Raw genomic sequence first — 25,837 nt, forward strand, 5'->3', positions numbered from 1 at the left:
TTTAGGGTTAGGTATAGGTATACTACACCTACAGCAAAGGGTGATTACACAACTTTGCCCCAGCTGTCATGCAGCCAGTTGTGTCAAATTTAGGAGGCCAGCCAGGGGTGGCATAATACATGCTTCAGCCCCTGGCAGCCCTGGGTACACCCATGCCCTGAGTTACAGGGTCTGATAGGGTGGCCCAGTACCAATTGGAAATGCACCTAGGGTACATGGAATCCATTTTAAAGAGAGAGCAGTAGGCCTGGGGTCCTGATTGGCAGGGCCCCAGGTCGACTATGTCAAAAACCAGCTAAAACACAGGGCAAAAAGTTGGGGGCAACCATAGTCAGGAGGTACCTTCCTACACTGGGTAGGCAGGGCTTTACAGGAAGGTGACTGCAAGTGGCACCCCGGTGCTCACTACGCATCTGCCGGCTAGAACCAGTTCCAGGGGCACACCAGCCCCTGGCCTGGGGAAAGTCCGGCATGGGAGAGGGATGTAACCACCCCCCCTTCCTGGTCCCACCCCTAGGGCAGGACCTAGTCGCGTACCCACCCCTTTCTTTAGGATAAAGGCAGGAGCGGGGACCCTTCCAAATTAGATCATCTTTGAATCAAGAAACTACATTCTACGAAAGGAACTCTCGACTTCTTCTTAAGATTTCTCCCTTGTGGCTAAGGAGTAGTCACCCTGCATCCGCAGGCACCATCTAAGAACTCTGCGGTTTGCTGCACGTCCTTCCTCCGGAATCCGACTGACCAGCTCGGCGAGACCCGGCTTCCCTGGCACCTCTGACCTCTACCTACCTCTACAGCTAAGCTGAGAACCGTAGGTGCGACGAGACCGAGGGACTGGCCATCATCAGAACTGCACGACTTCTATCCAGCACGACCGCCGAGGGATCCTCTGGTGAGTGCTTTGGGGTCCGAGAAGCCCCGACCCTGAGCAGCTCCTGCACCGAAGTCCAGCCCCCCAGCATCCACGAGATCTGCGTGGGGCCCTTCTGCTTTGTGGCTGCTCACCGCGTTGTCTGGCTACTAGCCCGCTGGCTTGTGGCCTTCCCGACGACATCACCACTGCTGGTCTGGTTGCTCCAGACTGGCCCTTGCTCCCTTCCAAAAGAGGAGCACCCCGGACCCTCCTGGTCCACTCCCGACGCCATTTTAGGTCCACCGCGTGGGCTTGAATTTGCCAAGACTTGTTGCCCCAATCCTGGGTCCAGCGACGTCGACAGCATCAACCATCGTGGGACAGCTCGCACCTCCATCCTGGTCGCCGACAACGCCTCCTGGTCCGTGAGACTGCAGAGCCCAGATTCGCCCACTCACCTGGTCGAGGTGACTTTGCCCGGTGCCATCCTGGTGCACACACAATCACTGGCTAGTGATTAAGAACTTGGTCCCCTCTGCTTTCAGGTGTCATCCATCTTCGATCCAGGCTTGGATCACTTCGAACTTCAACACTGGTCGCCTGCCAGCAACTTCTTTCTTCAGGCTCCATAGACTGCAACGAGGATTCCCGACGTCTTTTCAGACCTATGCAGCTGCAGCCCCTGGGCTAGGTAACTTCGGCATTTCGGTGCCCCAGCATAGCCTCACTATCCAAGGGTCCAGATCCTTTTTCGTTTTCAGCCTAACGAGTCGGATTTGTCCGATATCCTTAACTTTGTGAAATCTAGCTACCATAGACTTTGTCCCGCATCCCGCGTGAGTGCACACTCTGCAATTGAGTCCCCTAGGCCTCCTACTAGTAATCTGAAGGTTCAGTAACGTAGTCCTAGCGATTCCAAAGCCTATTAGTATAGTACTTACCTGCTAGTAATTTCGCATTCCACTTTCATAGTATATGGTTTTCCGTGCCCCTCGGGCATTTGTGTAAATTGTGCAACTTAAAGTATTTTCGTAAGAGTTTTGTGGTGTGCTTAGTACCCTGTCCTCATAAAGAGTACAGGGCTGTTGTGATCTAAATAAATACACTGTTTATTTTCATAACACTTGTGTGGTGTCCTTTCACTGGGTGTTCAAGGGGTATATGTGATGGTATAACAGCAGGCTTAACACGCCCTCTAGAGTTTAGTCCGAAGACTGCTCTTGTCCACGCTACTAGGATAGCTGGTGTATCTGTTGACTTACAACCAATCACCATAAGGGTTGTTTGGACTGATGCATAGTGATCACTAGAATAGTGAGCACTGAATATCAGGCCAACTTCTCACAAGGTACATCCCTATAGGCAAAAAGCAAGCATGACAAGAGGACATCCAATCTCCTTTTGAGTTTTCCAGGGAGCCCCATGATCATGAGCTTCAACACAACCCTTGGTTTGTGGGTGATGGGGTGTAGTAAACTTTTACTACACTCCACAAGTGTTTTAGAGGTTTGCAAACATGAAGTTTGACCCCATCTACATAGGAAACCCTACCCTAATGAAGACACCAATGAGGGCCTTGGCTACTGCAGCAGCTGTAGTAGTCCTAAGGGGAATTGCTTCAGGATATCTGGTGGCATGATCCACTACCACCAGCATACATTTGTTTCCCAAAGGCTGTGGGTTGTTCAAGTGGACCCATTATGTCCACATCTACCCTTTCAAAGGGAACCCTAACCACTGGCAGTGGAATTAAGGGGACCTTTGGGTGTCCATCTGGTTTGTCACTGGCTTGACAGGCACGGACAAACTCCTTTATTTTTTGGGACATTTGGGGCCAGTAAAAGTGGCTAACTAGCCTGCCCCAAGTCTTGGTCTAGCCAAGATACCCAGGTAAGGGGATGTCTTGAGCCAAAGTGAGTAGAAACTCTGTACATCTGAGGCACTACCACTCGGTTAGGTTAACTGTGCTTATATAGCGCATGGCTACCCCAGCAACGGGGCGTCCCAGCACTTGCAGACGGGTGGACGAGGGGAGTATCACTAGCCAGATGGAGAGAGAACCAGGAAAGATCTGTTTCTAGAGATTCAGAGACCTGCGCGCAGCAAGTCCGTGCAGCAAGAGGTAGATGGATGAAAACAGCCAGGTTTTGATCTGTTTTCTGAATGCCCAATGATCTTGTATGCTGCGTGCCGTGATTGGAATAGAATTCCAAAGGGATGGGGCCCAGGATCTAAAGGCGTGACCCCCCGCTCTGCTCCTGAGCACCCTAGGAGTGCAAGCCAGGTGCAGATCTGCAGAGCGCAGTGCGCACGCTGGGGCATATGAAGTGCAAAGCCCCTGCAGTATCTGAGGATCCTGGCCGTGTAGGATCTTGTGAGTGGTGCAAGGAGTCTTGAACTGAATTCTCTGCTTGATAGGAAGCCAGTGCAGGCGATACATGAGATGGGAGGTGTTACCATGCTTAATGAGGGCAAAAAGAATGCGAGCAGCCGCATTCGGAGCCCTTTAGAGTCTCTTCGTGACAGTTTTATTGACGCCCAGTAGCAGTCCGTTACAGTAGTCGAGACGTGACAGTATCACCGATTGAATGATCACCTGTCGGGTAGAAGCATCAAAGAACCCCAGGATGGGTTTCAGACTGCGTAGGTGGCCAAAGCATGTACCTGCCACTTTTTGGCATGGATTTCGAATGAGAGGGAGTTTTCCAACAGGACCTTTAAGTTCTTCACTGCGCTTTTTGGTTGGGGTGGAATACCCAGTGCAGCGGGCAACCACTGGTCGTCCCATTTGTGGGGGTCCCGGCCAACCAGAAGCACCTCCGTTTTTGAAGAGTTGAGTTGGAGGTAAAAAATTGATACTTGTATAAAGCACTACTCACCCGCAAGGGTCTCAAAGCGCTTGTACGAATACCGCTGTGGAACCCATCCTGGCTTACCCCGTGAGGAGTCTACTCCTGGGCACCCCCAAGGTGGAGGCCAGGCATCCTTAGCGTTGTAGGGGCTGTTGTGGAGATTAAGCAAGCTATTGCCCAGAATTGCAGAGTGGGACTCCATGATTGGAATAGGCACTGAGGCGAGAATTATCAGGTCTGTGGAATTTTGAGCCCAAGACCCGCCGAGGCGGGGAATTGAACCCTGGTCCCGGGCTAGACCTCTGCAATAGGGTCTGCCGCTCTAATCATTGAGCCACACTTCTCCACCAAGGTAGTTTTCCGCCAACCAATCAGAGATGGCCAAGATATCTTCACAAAAACTTCAGTTGGTCAAGGGCTGGGTTGTTGGTGAAAGCGAATAGCAATTGTGCGTCGTCCGCGTATGAAATAATCTTGATCTTCCGGGCTTTGGCCAGAAGGGCAAAGGACGTACGTACATGTTAAACAACGTGGGGCGCTGAGCGGATAAGAACGGGACATGTAAGGTGGGGTGTGGATCTGAAAGGAGCGATCAGATAGAAAAGACGCAAACCATGCCCAGGCTTTATCACTGACCCGGATCTCCCAGAGACGTTGGAGCAGAATCTCGTGGGAGACCGTGTTGAAGGCTGCACTCGGATCGAGTAAGATCAGTGCCAAGGTGTTGCCCTTGTCCAGTGATGTCCTCAGCAGCTCTGTGACTGCCAACCAGGTGGATTCCGTACTATGTTTAGGCCAGAACCAGTTTTGGGACCTGTCCAAAATCAAATTATCTTCCAAATACTTGGTCAGGATGATATTGACGTGAGAATCCATGACTTTGGCCAAGTAGGGAAGTAGGGAGATTGGCCGGAAATTCTCTGGTAGAGAAGCATCCAATGCTGGCTTTTTCATTAAAGCAGCTACCTTAGCATGCTTCCAGGATTTGGGAATTACTGACGACTGGAGAAATATGTTGAGGAGTTCCCTCCCCTCTGACAAGATGCAGTCCTGGAATTTCCTAAAGGTGTCCGGTTTTACTGGATCATCAGGAGAGCCTGATGTCACCTCAGCTGCCAGAGTTTCAAAGTCTTTGAAAGACATGGGTGGTAGGACTTGTAGGGAGTGGGGGTCAAGTGTGTGGTTGGACGGCTGTGATGTAGAGGCGGTCCTCTTAGAGTCGAGTGCGTTGTAGATGTATTCTACTTTCTTGATGCAGTAGTGTGCCAAGGATTCACAGTGCAGGTTGGTGGATATGAAATTGTTTCCTCCCGGAGGTTTTGTCATGTTCTTTATAAGAGAGAAGGATTATAGCTCGATGTATTCAGTTTGGTCTAGAATACATCTTTAGACTTTTGCACACGTTTGTGCTAGGCTTTAATAGCCTCCCTATAGATCTTTTTAGCTGTGAGGCCATAGGCATGTCTCCAGGTGCGTTCCAGAGTTTTACAGTGTTTTTTTTCCCCCATCATTAGGGTCTTGTTCTACCAGGCATGTGATTGCATTCGCTTGGCACAGGACAGTTTGAGGGACACAATGGTCGAGTGAGTTAGTGCTCCACCCCCGGTAGGCTCTATCCACTCCCTCCAAGTCGATGGGCCAGATGGGGCGAGATGATTTTAGACTGGACATAAATCTAGGTGTGTCAAGTTTGTGCCAGGGTCGTTTCATAGAAGGCAGACGGGTGGTCTGCTGAGGGGCACCCACTAGACTAAGGCACGTGTGGATTAGACAGTGATCGGTCCTAGTTAGGGGAAGGGGGGCATGGACTTTGAGAGAACGTATGTTGGAAAATATTGGATCCAATAGGTGGGCGGCGAGATGTGAAGGGCCCTCCACTAGTTGAATTAGTTGACAAGCAGCCATATCTCCCAGAAAGTTGGTAATCTCCTGGGAGTCAAGGTGTAAATTCAGATCGCCTACAATACTAAAGTTGGCTGTCTCTAGGGCCAGATTGGAGGTGGTAAAAGCTTGGGCTTCGTGAAGCTTCAATCAGCTTAAGCTGAACCCAGGGAAGACAGAGCTAATTCTCCCGGGCAGTAGCTCCAACCACTGGGGCCCACAGTTTTGGCCTACAGAGTTGGGCCCCCCGCCCACCCCGGCTAAGTCGGCAAAGAGCCTGGGGGTTATCATAGACTCAGAGCTCTCCCTCAAGCCTCAGGTTGGTGCAGTCGTATCTTCCTGTATGTTTCAGCTTCGGAGAGTCAGGAAAGTTTCCCACCTCCTCTCGCCTGAAGCCCTGATACAAGTTCTGATCGCCCTAATGCTCTCCCGCCTGGATTTTTCCAACTCCTTGTATCATGGCCTACCGAAATATCTGCTTCATAGGCTGCAAGTTGTGCAGAACCAGGCGGCCCAACTGGCCTATAAGACCCCGAAGTGGCAGTCTGCAAAACCACTGCTCTGCAAACTCCACTGGTTGCCGGTCGAACAGAGAGCCGCATTTAAGATCAGCTGCCTGACCTACAAAGCTGTGACTGGTACGTCTCCCGTCTTTCTAAGATCCTTAGTGACTCCTTACCGTCCGGCACGTAACCTACGGTCCTCCCATCGACAACTCTTGACTGCAGTTCCAATTAAACTCAAAAAATATGGTGGCTGCAGATTTGCTCATCTGGCTCCCAAACTCTGGAACCAGTTGCCGTTATTGCTCAAATCTTCCATGTCTCTGCTGGAATTTAGAAAACTTCTTAAAACCAATCTCTATACACAGTCTGGCTAGCTCCCCTCCTCTACATCTCTCAGCACCACCTAGCGCCAGGAAACTTATGGTGACAGAGCGCTCTACAAGTCTCCCTTAAGATAAGATAAGGTCCTGGCCGGCCCTGGGGGGCGGTAAATAAGAAACCCAGAGAGAGTTCAGTTATATGAAATAGTAATTTTCAACAGGGCACATTCGCAATCTGGGATGTCATGGGGTGTGAAAGTGCAAGAAAAATCAGATTTAAATATCACTGCTAGACCGCCTACCCTGCCACAATGTCTGTTCTGGGCGAGCATCGACTAACCTATGGGGAGTGCCAAGGCAGGAATTGCCACGAGTCATTGGTTAACCACGTTTGTTAGGAAAAGCATGTCCGGTGTGGAGTGCTGAAGAAGATCGAATATTTCTTCATGATGTTATACCAGAGACCTGCAGTTAAGGCTGAATATATTAATTTTGTGGGACTGGGGGCCTCAGGAGAGGCCTTAAGGGCCTTGTGTGGCTCTGAACCCACACAAGTTGCACTGTGTTTGGGGGCCCATTGTGACCGACACAGGGGAATTTAACTTGCAAGGCAAGCAGGCGCTCCCTAGAATAAGCAATTGGTCAGGAAACTCCAAGTAGCAACAAGTTTGGGGTCTCTGGAATCAGTATACAGGAGTCGGCTTCCAATCTACCTTTTCCTGTGCAGCAGCTGCTGCCTAAGGCTTTCAAGAGTTGAACAGGTATGCTGTCCAAGTCATAGCTGTTCACACGTGCATCCTCATGGTCCATAGAGCGCAACCTGGTAAAGGTCAAGTTCCATGGGCTCTGTTCCCTCTGGGGTTGACAAGTCCTCTCCCTCTGGAGAGGTATCTTGAATATTTTACTGTTCAGAAGCTGGTTTCCCAGTCTTCTTACCTTCTCTTGGAAGACTGGGTCATTCGTTCAAGCTCCAACACTTTCACTGTGTTTGCGGTTCTGTGCTCTAGTCTGGACACAATCTCAGGGATGGCCAGCAGTGCTGCATGGGTTATCATTTCTAGCTCAGCCCTGCTGAGGTCTCCTGGTTGTTTCCAAGCAGACAGGCAGCTGGAAGTTTGGAGGTACCACTACCTGTAGCACTGGCATAAGTATCCCTCGTGGCTGCTATCCTAGTCCCATTAATCCAGGGGTATTGTAAATACTTCTTTAAGTTGGAAGACTACACAGCTAACTCCGCAAATTCACAATCAGTGACTAACTAGAACTGCTGCAGTGTGAACCCCGATTTGATCAGGGCACAGGGTTGATTCCATCTGGAGACTAACACCAGGAGACGCTGTAGGAGGACTAGAGGGCTTCTGGTTAGGGCAAGTAGCATCTCCAGTTAAGTGTCCCAACTTCTTACAGTTGAGACACCAGACCTTTGAGCGATTAGAGTTCTTTCCCCTGTACCTATTACTGGATTGGGAAGAGGTTTGGGACTCGCCCACCTGTGCAGGTTTTTAGGGCCCCTTTTGAAGACTGACTTTTTACCTTAGGGATTCTCACCACCTTTCCCCTGGGGAAGTTTTGTAACCACTTTCTTTTGATCACCCCAAGTGGCTATTTTTGTCACCGTTGTCTTGACCCAGTAGTCTGCCTACTTTTGCCATTTTTGGGGAGCAATTAGACCTAGGTCTACCAAACGCGGATGTAAATTTTCATTAGTGCAATAACTTAAAATATGCTCCTTCATAAACAAATTGTAAAGTCCATTGAAATCATGCACATTCTTTCCAGTTAACCAGCCATCTATGTTATCAACTGAGTAGTCAACAAAGTCAATCCAGGATTGGGTTTTGGAGACCCCCCCCCCCTCAATTGTGAGCCCAAAGCCCTAAATCAGTGTTCTTGAGGTCATAAGACCCAGCATCTGCACCTGTAAGGGTCAAGAGTGTCCCTGCAGTGATCAGTGACCAGCTCCCAAAGGAGTGCCTCCCAGTGTGACCTTTTCACCTCATTTCACAAGCTCTCACAAAAGCTATGAAACATTTGGGGAGGTCATCACTTTCCTCAAATTTGGGGACAACCCCCTTGGGGATTTTGGGATCATAAATTTCTCGGTCTACATTTATTGAGTTGCTGCCACCATTGACGAGTCCAAGGCCCATCTCGGCTTTTACTTTTTCTAGAGCCAGGAGTCTGGTCTCAAAGACTAATCTCTTGGTCAACCTCACTAAGAGGCTGGTCTCGTTGAGGTTGTCCTCATTGGACTCAGAGGCACATGACCCACCTGTGTGGGATTTAGGTGCTACGAGTTGTATTCTTTGAGTCATGGGCACAGGTACCCTGTTCTCCCTAGGAAGTAAGGGGGGTTGGAAGTTATCCTCATCCCCTCCACCCTCTTTCCCATCTGAGAGGTCTTCACCTTGCTCAGAGGGGTGGTCCGCAGCATACCCTGCTAACAGCTCCCGGAGCTTTTCTTTGGAGGGATGGGACTCCATGGTAATTTTTTCAAGTTTACATGGAGACCTTTACTCCCTAAATTCTAAGTTGACATAAGGGGCGAGTTCGAACTCCTCAACCATGTTCTCTAGGTCATTGGTTACATGTTCACTAACTGTTAGGTTCTTGTTAAGAGACATTCTACAAAAAAGTCCAATCCCTTTTATACCTAACTCTAGTGATTTATATATATATATATTTTTATTTCTAAAGGGAATTACCCAAAGCCCTAACAAGACTTTTTCGTAATTTGGAAAATGTGTCAATTCAAGAAACTCAGAATTCTTAAGAAAATGTATAAGTTCTGTTATCCGGTGTTGACGAAGTAAGCCCAACAAATGCGAAGTTGTAGACCCGTACTGCCGTTCCACCAATGTAGGAAGTGTAGGAAGTTGGCTTTGTATATACTATACCAAAGTGAGGTATAGTGTGCACAGAGTCCAGTGCAACCCCAAAGGTAGGCAGAGAGTTAGATAGCACCTCATTCTCTATTTGTGGTAGTGTGGTCGAACGGTAAGGCAGTATCAGAGGACAGTGTTAAGCAAACACTAAGTCCGCAAATTAATTCACACACTTAAAGAATGAACTTCAGACCAAGTGGTTTAGTATAAAAATATTCTTTATTTTATTTTCCTAGAACCAAGCAAGCCTGGCACAGGTAAGTTGATAAATACTTTGCAGTAAATATACAGTTTGAAATGCAATTGTAAATGTACTTTTAAATGGTAACAGTTTGAATTACTGGTAATGCAATACTGTGGAATGCTGTACACATACTTTGTATCGATTTTGCAATAAGAATTACAGGCAAGTTACTTTTGAAATTTCTTTATAGATTACTTTTTCTACTCAGTGTGATACACCTAGATATCACACTAGGACATTTCCTAGAAAATTGTTATTTTTCAGTTTTCCATACAAAATCAACCCCACACTTGGACATTTGTCTCCCGTGAACACCGGATCTCTTCATCTGCAACCTCTGGCTTCGCCTGGACACCGCGGATCCGCCCCACCCTTCACCTGCCGTTTTTCAGCCTGAGCTAGAGTGGGCGAACACTACTAGGTTAACCCAGCGACCCGGACCCGAAATCCGGCAACCCCTGACCTGCCTCCAGCCGACACCTGCAGCCTAAATCCAAAAGGTCCCCTCAATCGAGACTAGGCGATGGCAAGAAAAATCGACTCCAAAAGACACCCCTGCAGCAGACGCCCCACGGCCTTGTGTGCCCAAACCAACGGTGCCTAACCAACCCCCAACTTCCCTCTCGAAGTCGTGGTTTCACCCAGAAAACCTTCGTCCCAAGCCTGCACTGCCTTTGCAAACCAGAGGTTCCCCATTGAAACCAACAGACGTCAAAACAGCACCCTGCACCAGGCCGCCCTAGTGCCATTGAGGGTGCACCTTTGGTGCTACTTTGTTTCCCCATTTGCCCTGAGCTAATTTCGAGGAGCTTAGCTCCCACAACCAAGTGGCCTGTTTGACAGCAGCCACCAACCGCAGGCCCCCTATCCCCCATTGGATAACATTGGGCCTCAGCACTCTGCACCCGGCCACCCTAGTGCCGCTGAAGGTGTAACGAGAGTGCATCCTTGACCCGGAGGGAACCCTGGTTCTAACCCCAGAAGCTCACCTCCAAAGACCGATTACTTAACTGGTAACTTTTTTTCGCTCTGTAGGAACCTACAGACTGTTTTTCTCTGAATAATGTTTTAAGTGTGGAGTTGAATTGTGTGGAAACCTGAAAAACAATTGTGCAAAACTAACTTTACTTACCTTTTCTCTAGGAAATGTCCCAGTGTGATATCTAGGCATATCGCAATGAGTAGAAAATGCAATCTAAAGTGATCTCAAAAGTAACATAAAGGGGGGCGTGGCTACGAGGGCGAAGATGGCGGACGTAGCTTGGTAGAGCTCCCGCCAGCCCAGCATAAATTTGTTTAATTATCCTGACCTCCGGACCCGTATTTCACCCCACACCTGCGGCAGAGGTTGCGGATGACAGGGAGCACCCTCCGGTGTGCAAGTTTGGGCTCCTGATGCCGGGCTGGCAGAGATAGCGGCGGCGGCACTCCGGGGCCTACAATAATCGTGGCCAGCCGGGGCCTCTATTTCGCCGGTCCCCGGCCGGAAACTCCCGGAGTCGACTAGCTGGTGCGACGGTGAGGCCCGCGATCCGGGGGTCTGCACGGCCAACAGAGCGGCAAAGGGAGGTGTGGCGGAGCCCTGCAGTGGCAGTGAGTGTGCCGACGCCGAGGGAGCACTGGAAAGGGTCTGTGGCCTGTATCGAGCTCCGGTAGCCGGGGACTCGAGTTGGGTGACCCCCCCGTCGCCGAGGGAGCAGCGCGGCCGAGGCAGAGGCCGGGCGGCAGCGGGACTGTTGGGAGTGGGGCCCCCCCCAGAGTGACACTCTGCACACGCGCTGGCCGGGGGGTGGATGGACTTGCCTGATCGCCTGGATTCGTGGCCCCCCCATTGTGTAACCCCCCGCGAGGGGCTGCCTGCATCCTTGTGTGTGGGAGTGGAGCCTCCGGTAAGCCGAGCGGAGCACATGCACTGATTGGGATAGAGAGACGGCTGGCGGACCTCGAGGCCTGCTCCGGACATACAGAGCCGGGATCTCTATTTTGGTGAGGCCGGGACGGGCGTCCCTGGAGCTGTCCCCCGGTGTTGGCCATCGGAGCTGCTTTGAGTTCAAGTTCGGGCATTTATATAGCGCACTACTCACCCAGAGGGTCTCAAGGCGCTAGAGGGAGGGGTTCATTATTTGTGGAATAGCCAGGTTTTCAGTTCTTTTCTGAAGGAGATGTGGTTCTGAGTAAGGCGGAGGTGGGTGGGGAGGGAGCTCCAGGTCTTGGCAGCCAGGAAGGAGAAGGATCTGCCACCCATGGTGAATTTTCGGATGCGCGGGACTGCGGCGAGGGCTTGATTGGATGATCTTAGTTGGCGGGTGGGTTTGTAGAAGGACAGTCGAGTGTTGAGGCATTCGGGTCCTAGATTATGAAGGGCCTTGTGTGCGTGGGTGAGAAGGCGGAAAGTAATTCTTTTGTTGACGGGAAGCCAGTGGAGGTCTTTTAGGTGTCCGGTGATGTGATCTTGGCGCGGGATGTCTGATATGAGTCTCGCTGACGCGTTTTGGATGCGCTGGAGTTTTTTCTGTAATTTTGTTGTAATTCCGGCGTAAAGTGTGTTGCCATAATCCAGACTCCTCGTGACCAGTGCATGGGTGACAGTCTTTCTTGTCTCAAGGGGGATCCAGCTGAAGATCTTTTTGAGAATGCGAAGGACGTTGAAGCAGGAGGACGAGACGGCGTTGACTTGTCTGGACATTGAGAGAGAGGAGTCTAGAATGAAGCCAAGGTTACGTGCATGGTCTGTTGGTGAAGGTGCTGTGCCCAGAGCGGAAGGCCACCAAGAGTCGTCCCAAGCTGAGGGGGATGAGCACCTCCGTTTTGTCTGAGTTAAGTTTTAGGCGGCTCCGTTTCATCCATTCGGCTACTTCTTTCATGCCTTCGTGAAGATTGGTTTTGGCGGTGTTGGGGTCTTTGGTGAGGGAAAGGATTAGCTGTGTGTCGTCGGCGTAAGAGATGATGTTGAGGTTGTGTTGACGCGCGATAGAGGCGAGAGGACTCATGTAGACGTTGAAGAGGGTGGGACTGAGTGAGGATCCTTGAGGTACGCCGCAGATGACTTCGGTGGCCTTTGAGTAGAATGGGGGAAGTCGGACTCTGAGTTCTCCCGGCTAGGAACGAGATGATCTAGTCCAAGGCTTTTCCTTGTATGCCGATGTTGCTGAGGCGTTGTATAAGGGTGCTGTGGCAGACTGTCGAAAGCGGCGGAGAGGTCGAGTAGGATGAGGGCCACTGTTTCTCCGTTGTCCAGGAGTGCTCGGATGTAGTCGGTCGCTGCAATGAAGGCGGTTTCGGTGCTGTGTTTGGCTCGAAATCCGGATTGAGATGGATCAAGGGAGTTGTTGCATTCAAGGAAGGCGGCGAGCTGGCTGTTGACTGCTTTCTCGATGACTTTGGCCGGGAAAGGGAGGAGGGATATAGGTCGGTAGTTTTTCAGTTCTGAGGGGTCTGCTGTGGGTTTTTTCAGAAGGGCGCTGAGTTCGGCGTGTTTCCAGATTTCTGGGAAGGTAGCAGTGTTGAAAGAGCAGTTGATGACATCGCGGAGTTGGGGTGCGATGATGGAGTCAGCTTTGTTGAAGATGTGGTGGGGACAGGGGTCAGAAGGCGAGCCAGAGTGGATTGAGTTCATGAGGCGAATGGTGTCTTCAGTGGTTATTGGGTTCCAGGCACTGAGGTTGTTAGTTGGAGGAGTGGAATCTGAAGGGGGTGGGGCGGGTTGATCACTGGGAGTATACTTGAAGCTGTTGTGGATGTCGGCAATTTTGTTGTAGAAGGAGGATAGCGCGTCGCAGAGGTCTTGGGAGGGAGGGATGTCGTTGGATGCTGCGGTGGGGTTAGTGAGTTCTTTGACGATATTGAAGAGTTCCTTGCTGTTATGAGAATTGTTGTCGAGACGGTCCTTGAATGCTGATTTCTTGGCTGACCGAATCAGTTGGTGGTGTTTGCGGGTGGCTGCCTTGAGGGAGGCCATGTTGTCTGAGGTTGGGTTTTTTCTCCAATTCTTCTCTATGGTGCGGCATAGCTTCTTGGATTTTTTAAGTTCATCATTGAACCAGGGAGCCTTTTTCCTGGTTGATTTCAACTGGTGCTTTTTCAGGGGTGCTAACTCGTCAGCGCTGTGGGTGATCCATTGCCTGAGGTTGGTGGCCGCTTGGTCTGGGTCCATTGAGAGGGTGGGAGGGTTATGGTTGAGTGATGTGAGGAGTTGGTCGGTGGTGATTTTGTTCGTTTCTCCGGGGAATGGGTTGTGGACGGTTGTGGGTCAGGGTGGTTATGTAGCTGAAGTGAACACAGCTGTGATCCGTCCAGTGAAGAGCTGTAGTGCGATCGAAGGAGATGTGCTTGCTGGAGGTGAAGATGGGGTCGAGCGTGTGTCCGGCTATGTGGGTGGGGGTGTCAACAAGTTGTTTGAGTCAGAGGTTGGCCAGGTTGTCCAGAAGGGTGGTGGTGTTGCTGTCGAGTAAGTTTTCAAGGTGGTAGTTGAGGTCTCCTAGAAGAATGTAGTTCTCGGAGGAGAGGGCGTGCGGGCTGACTAAGACTGATGTCATCGCTGAATTGAGTGCGGGTGCCTGGAGGCCTGTAAATGAGGGTGCCTCTAAGGGTGGTCCTGGGGTCGGTGTGGATCTGGAAGTGGAGGTGTTCGGCGGTTGTAAGATAGTGGTCGGAGCTGGTTGTAATTTTGATGGTGTTTCTGTGGACGATGGCGATGCCTCCTCCAGTTTGATTGGTGCGGTCTTTTCGAATGATCTTGTAAGTGTCCGGTATGGCTATGGCGATGTCGGGAGCAGAAGAAGCGTTCATCCATGTTTCAGTAAGGAAGGCGATGTCAGGTGACGCAGTGTCGATTAGGTCCCAGAGTTCTGTTGCATGTCTGTGTACCGAGCGATGTTGAGTAGGATGCATTTCAGGTGGTTGGGTTCGGAGATGATTGGAGGAAGTGGGTTTGGTGAGGGTCCTGAAGCAGTTGAACTTGCAGGAGAGGCAGGCGAATGGACCGTGGGTACGTCTTGGGGAGGCTTCGCAGCATTGTGGTGTTCGTCCGGGGTTGAGAGCGAGGAGAGTAGCGTCATCATAAGTGGTTCTAGTGGGTTGGGAGTGGCGGAGACCAGGGTGTCTGGCGCTGGCCGCGGTCCAGGCGCGGACGGGCGCAGACGGGCTTACCTTTGGCGCACCTTCGGCGCGCATGGGGCGCGACCTCTGCGCGTGAACGCTGCACGAGAATGCATCTGTCATATATGGATGGAGGAGGGGGAGGGGCGAGGGAGGGTCAGCTGGGAGGTGGGGCGGGCTGTGGGGGCCGGGCTCTGAGGCACCAACAACAACAAAGTTAAAATGGCGGCAGCGTATGTAGGAAGGTACCTCCTGACTATGGTTGCCCCCAACTTTTTGCCCTGTGTTTTAGCTGGTTTTTGACATAGTCGACCTGGGACCCTGCCAATCAGGACCCCAGGCCTACTGCTCTCTGTAAAATGGATTCCATGTACCCTAGGTGCATTTCCAATTGGTACTGGGCCACCTTATCAGACCCTGTAACTCAGGGCATAGGTGTACCCAGGGCCTACCAGGGGCTGAAGCATGTATTATGCCACCCCTGGCTGGCCTCCTAAATTTGACACAACTGGCTGCATGATAGCTGGGGCAAAGTCGTGTAATCACCCTTTGCTGTAGATATAGTATACCTATATCTAACCCTAAAAATGGACACACAGATTCCTATAAGTCACTCCTATGGCAGGCCTTAACAATCCTGAAGGCAGAGTGCATGGAATCGTGTGAGATGGTGCTCTGGCATGAGCTGAGCCTGTCTGCAGCTTGCGGAACCAAGTCCTAATAGCTGTTCCATGATAACGCATACCATATACTCTTAAGTGCATTATAATCCTCGCGGTTAAATGCTATCTTTGGTATTGCTTTATCAAAACATGTCGAGTAAGGTGTCATACGAATTGGAATACTAACCCCTCGCCAATTCTGGCGACGGGGTTAGCATTCCACCCTTCTAGAGGGACACGACATGTATGTAACTGTGAACCCCGGTTTAAGTTAAACGAAGCCTCAGCTCCACAAAATGGATGCTGCCACCACAGACACGAGTCTGACCCCCTGCAGCTGGGAGTCCTTCCAGCGAGGGGAGCCTGGACAAAGGGTTTCCTGTCGAGGGCGGTGCTAGCACCGTCCCAGACAGGGTTTTGTGTATCCTGGGTAGGCAGGGCTTTACAGGAAGGTGACTGCTGAGTGGCACCCCGGTGCTCACTACGCATAGGCCGGTCAGAACCAGTTCCAGGGGCACACCAGCCCCTGGCCTGGGGAAAGTCCGGCATGGGAGAGGGGTGTAACCACCCCCCTCCTAGTCCCACCCATAGGCAGGACCTAGTCACCGGGTCAGCCCCCTTTTTTAGTATAAAGATAGGAGCGGGCCCCCTGTTCAAATTAGATCATCTTTGGAATCAAGACACGACTTTCTGCGAAAGGACATCAAGATTTCTTCTTCAAGATTCTCCCTTGTGGCTAAGGAGTAGTCACCCTGCATCAAGCAGGCACCATCCTAAGAACACTGCGGTCTGCTGCAAGTCCTTCCTCCGGAATCCGACTGCCCAGCTCGCCGAGACCCGGCTTCCCTGGCACCTCTGACCTCTACTCACCTCTACAGCCAAGCTGAGAACCGTGAGTGCGACGAGACCTCGAGGGACCGACGATCGCCAAGACTGCACAACTTCTTTGCAACAAGCCCACCGTGTGCTCCACTGGTGAGTGCTTTGGGGTCCGAGAAGCCCCAACCCTGAGCAGCTCCAGCACCGAAGATCAGCCCTCCAGCATCTCCACGATCTGCGTGGGGCCCTTCTGCTTTTGCTTGCTCACCGCGCTGTGTGGCTACTAGCCGGCTGGCTTGTGGCCTTCTTCAAGACGCCCGACGACATCACTGCTGCTGGTCTGGTTGCTCCAGACTGGCCCTTGCTTCCTTGCAACAGAGAAGCACCCCGGACCCTCCTGGTCCACTCCAGACGCCATTTTGAGTCCACCGGGTGGGCTTGAATTTGCCAAGGCTTTGTTGCCCAATCCTGGGTCCAGCGACGCCGACAGCTTCATCTATCGTGGGACAGCTCGCTCCTCCATCCTGGTCGCCGACAACGCCTCCTGGTCCGTGAGATCTGCAGAGCACAGCGTCACCCACTCACCTAGTCGAGGTGACTACTATCCGGTGCCCTCCTGGTGCCACCTGACTACTGGCTAGTAGTCTCGAACTTGGTCCCCTCTGCTTTCAGGTGTCATCTCTCTTCAAGATCCAGGCTTGGATCACTTCGAACTCTCTTCACTGGTCGCCTGCCAGCATCTTTCCTCCAGGCTCCTGGTCCGTCTACGAGGATTCCCGACGTCTTTTGAGACCTATGCAGCTGCAGCCCCTGGGCTAGGTAACTTCGGCATTTCGGTGCCCCAGCATAGCCTCACTATCCAAGGGTCAGAATCCACTTTCGTTTTCCTCCTACCAGGTCGGGTTCGCCCGAGAACACTAACTCTGTGAAATCTAGCTACCATAGACTTTGTCCCGCGTGAGAGTGCACACTCTGCCCCCGAGTCCCCTGGGCCTCCTAGAAGTAATCTGAAGATTCTATAGTCAAGACCTAGCGATTCCAAAGCTTATTAGTACTGTACTTACCTGCTAGTAATTTCGCATTCCACTTTCAGAGTATATGGTTTTCCGTGCCCCTCGGGCATTTGTGTATACTGTGCTAACTTAAGTATTTTCGTAAGAGTTTTGTTTTGTGCTTAGTACCCTGTCCTCATAAAGAGTACAGGGCTGTTGTGATTCTTAATAAATATACTGTTTATTTTCATAACACTTGTGTGGTGTCCTTTCACTTGGTATTCAAGGGGTATATGTGTGGTATAACAGCTGGCTTAACACGCCCTCTCGAGTCTTTAACCTTAGACTGCTCGTATCCACGCTACTAGGATAACTGGTCTATAAGGTTGACTTACAACCAATCAATAAGGGTTGTCTGGACTGATACATAGTGATCACTAGAATAGTGAGCACTGCATATCAGGCCACCTTCTCACAGCGTAGGGAAAACGAAACTGGAGGTAGGCTGGGGCTCAGGTAATTGACTACGCTTGCTGCAGAATCGCGCTATGGAAATCGGAGTTACAAGTTAAAGCGCCGTAAACACAATGCCCCCGAAGTGTTCCAATGCAGAAATCTTAGTGCGCCGTGTCAACAGTCCCCCAGAAGCTTATTTAAGTGTCCCAATAATGTCGCAATGGCACTCGCGCTGCAGCGCTATGCAGAGTAGTTAGGCGGTAGTTAGGCAGATCAAAAAACACAATGCAGATCAAGAAGCACAATGGTAACGATACCGCACAGGAGCAGGGCGAAGGGAGCGACCGCTTCTGAACTCGTCAGGACGGTCACAGCGCATACGGGGTCAGAACAGGCAATGCAGTCCGTGGGAGGGAGGGTCAGCTGGGAGGCGGGGCGGGCTGTGGGGGCCGGGCTCTGAGGAACCAACAACAACAAAGTTAAAATGGCGGCAGCGTAGGGAAAACGAAACTGGAGGGAGCTCTGCTGCACCCCCTCGCTCCCCAAGTTGCTGTGCAAGTGGCGGGGGCGTGTGAGACGGTGGTGGCCTGTGCAGCGGGCCGGAGACCGGGGCCTGGATTTTCGCGACCCCTAGACACGGGTGGTCGGACCCGGGGTTGACCCGGAGGGAGACTTGGGCGGCCCGCCTGCGGCCTCGAGAACATCCCTGGCGTCTCGCCTGGGTGACGACGGTGGGGCCCTGCTGGCCAGGTGCCTGGGTCCCGGAGGAGCTGTGAAACGGCGGCTGTGGTGCAGTGGCATGATCCGTGAGTCCCTCCAGCCTCAGTTCCTGTAGACTTGAACATCTGTGGTGGGCACCAGACCCGGGCTGTGGTGAGTTGAGAAACCCCCCCCATTTATCGGGGCGCCTGCATACAACTGAACTTCTCCTGCGAGGGCTGGTGGTGGAGGGTCCTGGAGCCGGCCCGGTCGAAGATTGCCCTGGTGCATTGGCTGGAGGGACGGGGGCCCCCTGGAATCCGACTGGGACGCTTGGGAAGGGACAGATCGGTACCAGGAGCTGTGCAAGCTGTGAGACATTGCTGGGTGGGGCCTGTGCCACCCTCTCACTACATACCGAGTGCTGAGTGGAGGCCTGGGGTACACTATCAGCGTGGGACCACGCGGCAGAACTGAGCCTTGGTACAACGCCAGCATCGTTGGGACGTAGCCATACTGGTTCCTTGTTGCACGTGTGCTCGTCCGGAGGGGCCCTGTCAACTGCTGGTGAAGAGCTGCCCACCTGGACGTCCCGGCCATGACCAAAGGTGGGGGAGGAAGTGGATCCACCAAACAAGGGCCCATCGATAAATTCACTGGACCCAGTGGGGGGCCCGGTGCCTCCGGGGGTGGCCAGGGTGCAGGGCCCGACAATGCGGCTCTGATGGCGGCTATCACCCAATCAAGGGACATGTTGGACGCTAAAATAGGAGCGGTAGGGGCCAATGTGACTTTGCTGCGACAGGATCTCCGCAACGCATTAGCCCGCATCACAGAGACCGAAACCAGGATCACGGGAGTTGAAGGTGATGTGGGCACATTAAAACAGAAAGTGGCTGAGATGGACAGAAATCAAAAGGGCCTTGCTCTCTGGGTGGAAGATGCGGAAGGGCGGGCACGCAGAATCAACCTCCGCTTGGTGGGCTTTCCGGAGGACTGTGAGAAGGGAGCCACGGATAGATTCTTGACTATGGCTGGAGAGCTGGCTCCCCCCGGACGCTCTGTCACAATGCTTTGTGGTGGAGCGCGCTCACAGGGCCCTGATGCAGAAGCCACCCACTGGAGAACGGCCTCGACCGGTCATAGCCAGAATATTGAACTTCCACGACAGGGATGCCATCCTGCGGGAAGCAAGGGCCAAGGAGACACTCATGTTCGACAATCATAAAATCATGATTTTCCCGGACTATACTAAACAGGTACAGCAGCAACGCCACTCCTTCATAGCAGCGAAGGCTAAACTACGTGGACTGAATATACAAAACTCATTGCTGTATCCGGCCCGCCTTCGGGTAATCTTTCAATCAAAAACCCACTTCTTCGATACTCCAGAGGATGTCTTCCGATGGACAGATGAGACGGACAGATGAGACAGTCAGAATCCGGCCGAACGCCCAACCGGGCTTGGGCTCCGGTCCATCGCGTGGATCGGCACAGGAAAGGGGCAACCCTGCTGCCAGGAGTAAACGACACAGGAAATCTCGGTCACGGAAACGCTCCCTGTCTCGCAGCGGCCAGCCTGATGAGACAACTTGACACCGATCAATCTGGGAAAGAAAACTGAACACTGTGGGAGTCTGGCTCTCTTCTGGTACCGCTGGCCCGCTGAAGGATTCACCTGAGGACACTAAGTGACTGCTTCGACAGCCGAACAGTGAGCGCTCAGTGCTGATAAATCACGGGCCATGGCTGGGCCCACCGGGGCTGGTGTTTATGGCACCAGATTGCCTCTTTGCGCGGGTTCAGGGGGTGGTGGTGGGGTGGGGTTCGGGGTACTGATCTGTGGGGCTGCCTAGTTACCCCACGGATAGGGGGTGGCCCTGAGGGGGGGGGGGGTGGGGGGAGGGGGTTCTTTAGTTGGAGGGCATGGTTGGGATCCATTGGCATGGTTGGCTTTGGGCGCTCTGTTTTGGGCACGAAGTTCTCCATGCCGCGACAGATACTTCAGTGTTCCATGAGGTATAGGGGAGGGGGGCGGGGGACAGGTGTTGGGGAGTTGGGGGGGCAGTGTTGGGGAGGTGTGATGGGGGGGTGGGGGGGGTAGGGAGTAGTCCGAGGGGGATGCACGTGATTCCTAATGCCTTGAAGTTTGTTGCACTGAGTGCCTGGACCGGGATCTGGGCTCCTCGAGGTTTTTTCCACCATGACTATGGTTGATACGCCAATGCAGGGACTCCCCAGGGAGTCTAAGCGAATACTGAGCTGGAACGTCAGGGGGATGCTGGACAAAATTAAGCGAGGGGCGGTCTTGCGATGGGATAAAAGGGAAACTGCCGATGTGATGTTGCAAGTAACGCACATGATGGGGACAAAGGTGCTTAGCCTGCAGAGATTTGGTTACCAACAGGTATTTCATGCCGGGTTCTCCAGGGGTTCGAGGGGAGTGGCTGTCCTGATACATCGAAGGCTGGCCTACACTCATGAGCGACATTGGATTGACCCACAGGGTCGCTATGTGTTTGTCAAGGACATGATTGGTGCTGAGCCAGTGGTGTTTGGGAGTGTGTATGCCCCTCCCCCTTTACAGTGGTCCTTGGCTGAGAGGCTGTTTGAAATATGGGCGGATATCCCGGAATCCCTAGCCGTGTTAGGTGGCGACTGGAACGATGTTATAGATGTGTGCCTGGACCGCAGGAGGCTGCAGGGGACGGTGGCGGCTGCCTCACCTACAAGACAGAGCGATGGTGGAAGGATTGGGCTGGGTGGAGGTTTGGAGACACTTGCCTGCCACGGTGCGAGAATATACCTTTGTGTCTGCTGTGCATGGTTCCTTTTCACGACTGGACTATGTGTTTATGCCAGGAGCGTTCCTTGATAGGGTGAGGGAGGCCACGATTCTACCTAGAGGACTGTCCGACCACTCCCCTGTTGCACTGAGGGTTGAGTTGCATAAGAAACGTCAACCATTCCGATGGAGGATGTCCTCGTGGCATCTTCAGCAGGCAGACTATACTCAACATATGCGAGGTGCAATCGCCCACTACTGGCAGGAAAATCTAGTCGAAGGTATGGACGTAGTGGCAGTCTGGGAAGCCATGAAGCCTACGCTGAGGGGCATAGACATAGCATGGTGTGCTGCTGCCCGGCGCCACCGTCGTGAGGTCATTGTCGCAGCCGCGGCGCGGGTGGAGGTGCTGGAACAACGATGTCAGAGAAGGGGGAATGAGGTGGCGGTGCATCTGCTCTTACAGGCACAGCAATCCTACGCGTCTGTCTTACTTGACGAGGCTCGACAAGCGTGGCTGGCCACGCGGAGCAGGATATATCAGTCGGGTGATAAGTCCTGCACTATGCTGCATAGGCTATGTCAGCACACCATGCAACCGGTCACGCTGCCGGGCCTCACCGATGGGGAGGGAATTGCCATAACAGACCCAGCGACCCTGGCGACGAGCTTCGCCCATTACTACGCGGAGCAATATGCTCAACTAGACAGTCTCCCAGCAGATGAGATTGACAAATTCATTGCTGACCTGCCCCCCGTGCGGTTTCCGACGAGGCGAGGAAATCCCTGGACCTCCCCCTTACGGCAGAGGAGCTGGGGGATGCGCTCGGGCAACTCAACACGGGTAAGGCACCCGGACCGAGTGGATTTCCCTGCGAATTTTATAAGAAATTTCATCTCCAACTAAGACCTCATTATAGGAGGGCACTGGAGACAGCGCGAGAACGGGGTAGCTTGCCGGCAGAGTGGCACCACGCCGAAGTTGTAGTTTTCCAGATGCCAGGTAGGCCACCAGACCGACATGAATCTTATCGACCCATATCCCTGCTTAACATCGAAGCCAAATTGCTGGCTAAGGCGTTGGCGAACCGCCTCCTCCCATACGTAGCTGACTTGGTCCATCCGGACTAGGCCGGCTTCATGCCGCATAGGGCGACACGACAACATCAGACGAGCGCAGGCAGCTGTTGAAGCCATGGGGGCCACCGGGGAGCGTGCGGCCTTATTACTGGCGGACATTGACAGGGCGTTTGATTCGGTCAGCTGGACGTACCTCTTCGCTCTACTGCCGCGCCTCAACCTAGGCCCGGTATTTATCTCATATGTCAAGCTGCTATATACTGACATCACTGCGTCCGTGCGAGTGTCTGGAGCGATCTCAGAGAAATTCTCGATTAGCAGGGGGACCCGACAGGGGTGCCCATTGTCCCCATACCTCTTTGCGCTGGCCATGGAACCGTTGGCCTCTTGGGTGCGCATCGATGCGCAGCTTCGTGGCTTTGTGTGGGGGGCGGGACTATCAGATAGAATTGCGCTCTATGCGGACAATGTCCTTTTCTTCCTGACTGACCTTAACCGGTCCGGCCCTCGAATACTGGAGATAATGCGCATATTTGGTGAGGTATCAGGACTTTCTCAACCCACGCAAGTCAACCCTTTGGGTGCTGGGCGGGGGGGCTGGTGTATACCCCTGGGCATCGGCCTTGCAGGTGGCAGTCGGGGGACTGAAATACCTAGGAGTCTTCCTGTCCGAGTCCGCTGACATCGCATGGGAGCGCAACGTGCTGCCAGTGTGGGAAAGAGTCCAATCAGACATCAAGACATGGTCTCGCATGCCCCTCAATATATTCGGTAGGTCTGCGATTTTCAAGATGGTCGCTCTTCCGCGCCTGCTATATCAATTGCAGAATCACACGCATAGGATTGAACCACGGTGGTTCCGTCGGGTCAACTCGGTACTGGGCCACTTCCTGTGGGCTGGGGGAGCCGCCAGAGTGGCGCTACGGACATGCTTCCTGTCCACATACTGTGGGGGTCTGGCCACATCGGACCTCCTGTCCTACTATCAGGCCTCCCACCTTTTGGTTCTCAATGACAGGTGGTACGGCGATAGAAGAGACCCTGCATACGCCCTCGAACGCTCGTTGATGGGAGATACCACGCTGCATACGCTATTGTATTTGGCTAGGCAACGGAGAGGGCTGCCACGCGCCACACAGGTGGTCTTCATGATTTGGCGACAAGTGCTGCGCCGTATGGGCTGGTGGGGCAGACTGACAGCAGAAACCCCACTGTGGAAGAACGGACAGCTCCCCGCACTGGCCTCGCGGAAAGGGTTTGGTGGCTGGGATTCTATCGGAATTTCCTCGCTTGGACATGTCCTGACCGGGGTTACACTCAAGTCCATCCAAGAACTTAGCACTGATTACCATATGCCCAAGACCCAATTCTTTAAGTACTTACAATTCCGTCATGCGCTTGCACCTAGCTTGGTTGGCTTGGATCAACTACCGGAATTTAGTTCAGTAGAAGCCAAAATCTTCATGGGGGACCTCGGGGATAAAAAAGTGTCCCGAATCTACCAAACGCTAGTCACCCATTGCTCCTCTTCCCTGCTACCGCTGAAAGAATCCTGGGAAACAGACATTGGCCCATTGGACAAGGATGACTGAAGGGAGGCCTTGGAATACCCCCGCGGGGCTGCCATTGCAGTACGACTCCGCTTAATACAATTTAAATATCTGCACAGGGCTTATTATACCAGGGAGAGACTATGGAAGGCTGGCCTAATTGCGTCTCCGAAGTGCCTGCGCTGTGGGACTGAGAGAGGTACGCTACTGCATACGGTGTGGTCCTGTGTTGGTCTGACTCTGTTCTGGAACGGCGTGTGGAGTTGTTTGTCAGAGGTTCTGGGATGGGACCTTCCCCGTACGCCCAGGCTGGGACTTCTACATATCTTGGAGAAGGTGGGTGGGAACATCAACAAACGTCACCTTTTGTTGTTGGGTCTGGTGGTGGCTAAGCGGGATCTGGCAAGGGCATGGAAGGATGAGCGTGCTCCTCCGCTGGGTGCCTGGAAAGCGGGCCTAGATTATTTCATGGGATTAGAGCTGCCTGTGTTTGAAGCCAGGGGATGCCCCCGGAAACATTTCAAGATCTGGAAACGGTGGGAGGATTACAGGGGGTTAACTCTGGAGCCTCCAATAGACTCAGATGGGCTACCTACAGAAGGGGACCTTCAAGCCTGGGGGGCACTCAACGATTGCTGTACTGTATTCAAATGCTGAGGCTGATTGTGATCACGTGCATCAGGTTAGGGTGGGATAAGGGGTGGGTAGTTGGGGTATTGGGTAGATGGGGTGGTGGATGGGCCTTTTTCAAGTGATTGGGTTTGTATATACATTGACATATGTCTACCATTTGACAGTGCCCTCCTGACTGTGGAGAACTGTATTTATGCTCTGCCTAATCAATAAAAACGGTTGTGAAAAAGTAACATAAAGGTAACTTACCTATAATTCCTATTGCAAAATCTATACTAAGTATATATGTACAGCATTCCACAGTATTGCATTCCACGGTAGTTCAAACTAACCACTTCAAAGTATATTTACAATTGCATTTCAAACTCCATATTTACTGCAAAGTATTTATCAACTTACCTGGGCCAGGTTTGCTTGGTTCGGTGAAATATAATAACTAAAAGAATATTTTTATACAAATCCAATAGGTCTGAAGTTCAGTCTGAGTGCATGCATTCATTTGCTGACAAGGATTACAACACATGCTTAACATCGCCCTCTGATAAAGCCTTACTGCTCATCCACACTACCACAAATAGAGAGGAAGATGCCATTTAATTTTACCTCTGCCTACCTTTGAGGTTCCACTGGACTCTGCACACTATGCCTCACTTTGGTACAGTATATACAGAGCCAGCTTCCTACAGTGAGGCATCAAACTCATGCAATGGTTCAGCATGAATCCAGAAGGATTATTTGTTAACTTGTTGCAGGTGTGGTTTTGAATTTTTACAGCATGAAATACTCTTCATATTGTGCTAAGAGGAAGTGGTAAACACATCTGCCCCAGAAGGACAATGGACAAAGTCTGAGCCCTGTATGAGCCATGCAAGGAACTTACCAAAATCTTATTGGAGTCATTGAGACGGCCCTTCAGAGCACCGAGCAGCTCTCCAATGTTTGGCTGTATAAATTTGGCCTCATTGAGGAGTGTTACCACTTCATCAAGACCCTCCTTCCTAATCTTCCAGTTCTTATCTCCAATCTTGGACACCATCTCCGAAGTAATCTTCTCACTAAAAGAAATGTATGAAGAAGTCAACAATCGCATGAGGTTTTTGACACTGTACCTTTGCCAACAAGCACAGCTATCTGCTCCACTCCACAGCCACCCAAACATCAACATAAATCTGGAACTTCAGCAACAAGTGGTTTACTTTTTCTTTCATAAAAATCACAGCAACACATCACCTACACTCCCCAATAATCTATAGCAACCATAATATGAACACAATCAACCTCGGGCAGCGCTAATTATCAAAAGGAAGGAATTATTTCCTGTAATGCAAGTTCTCTGAATTGGCATCTCATACATTCATAATCTTGACCCATCCTTAGTCAGGCTGTGAATCAGAACGTAACAATGCACTACACTGTAGGTAGCTTGCTTTTTACGGAGTGAACCACAATGAGGTACACTATGTGGAAAGTCCATACAACTATTATTGGCTTACAGGGCTTAAACGAATTTCAAATGTTCT

The 25,837-nt window shown here is 51.9% G+C and overlaps 1 protein-coding gene across 8 annotated transcripts in view; it reads right to left on the reverse strand.

Annotated features, from left to right (window-relative positions):
- The window catches only part of CKAP5 (cytoskeleton associated protein 5), a 901,993-nt gene that overhangs the window by 533,871 nt on the left and 342,285 nt on the right, over positions 1-25,837 (reverse strand). For all 8 annotated transcript variants that reach the window (XM_086959680.1, XM_086959676.1, XM_086959682.1 and 5 more), the window contains exon 22: positions 25,198-25,372. In XM_086959680.1, the coding sequence (XP_086815806.1) occupies positions 25,198-25,372 (175 nt within the window). The remainder of the gene's footprint in view (positions 1-25,197; positions 25,373-25,837) is intronic.

The sequence above is a fragment of the Lissotriton vulgaris genome, chromosome 2_2, assembly GCF_964263255.1.
Source record: "Lissotriton vulgaris chromosome 2_2, aLisVul1.2, whole genome shotgun sequence".
In the NCBI taxonomy this organism is placed as follows: Eukaryota; Metazoa; Chordata; class Amphibia; order Caudata; family Salamandridae; genus Lissotriton; species Lissotriton vulgaris.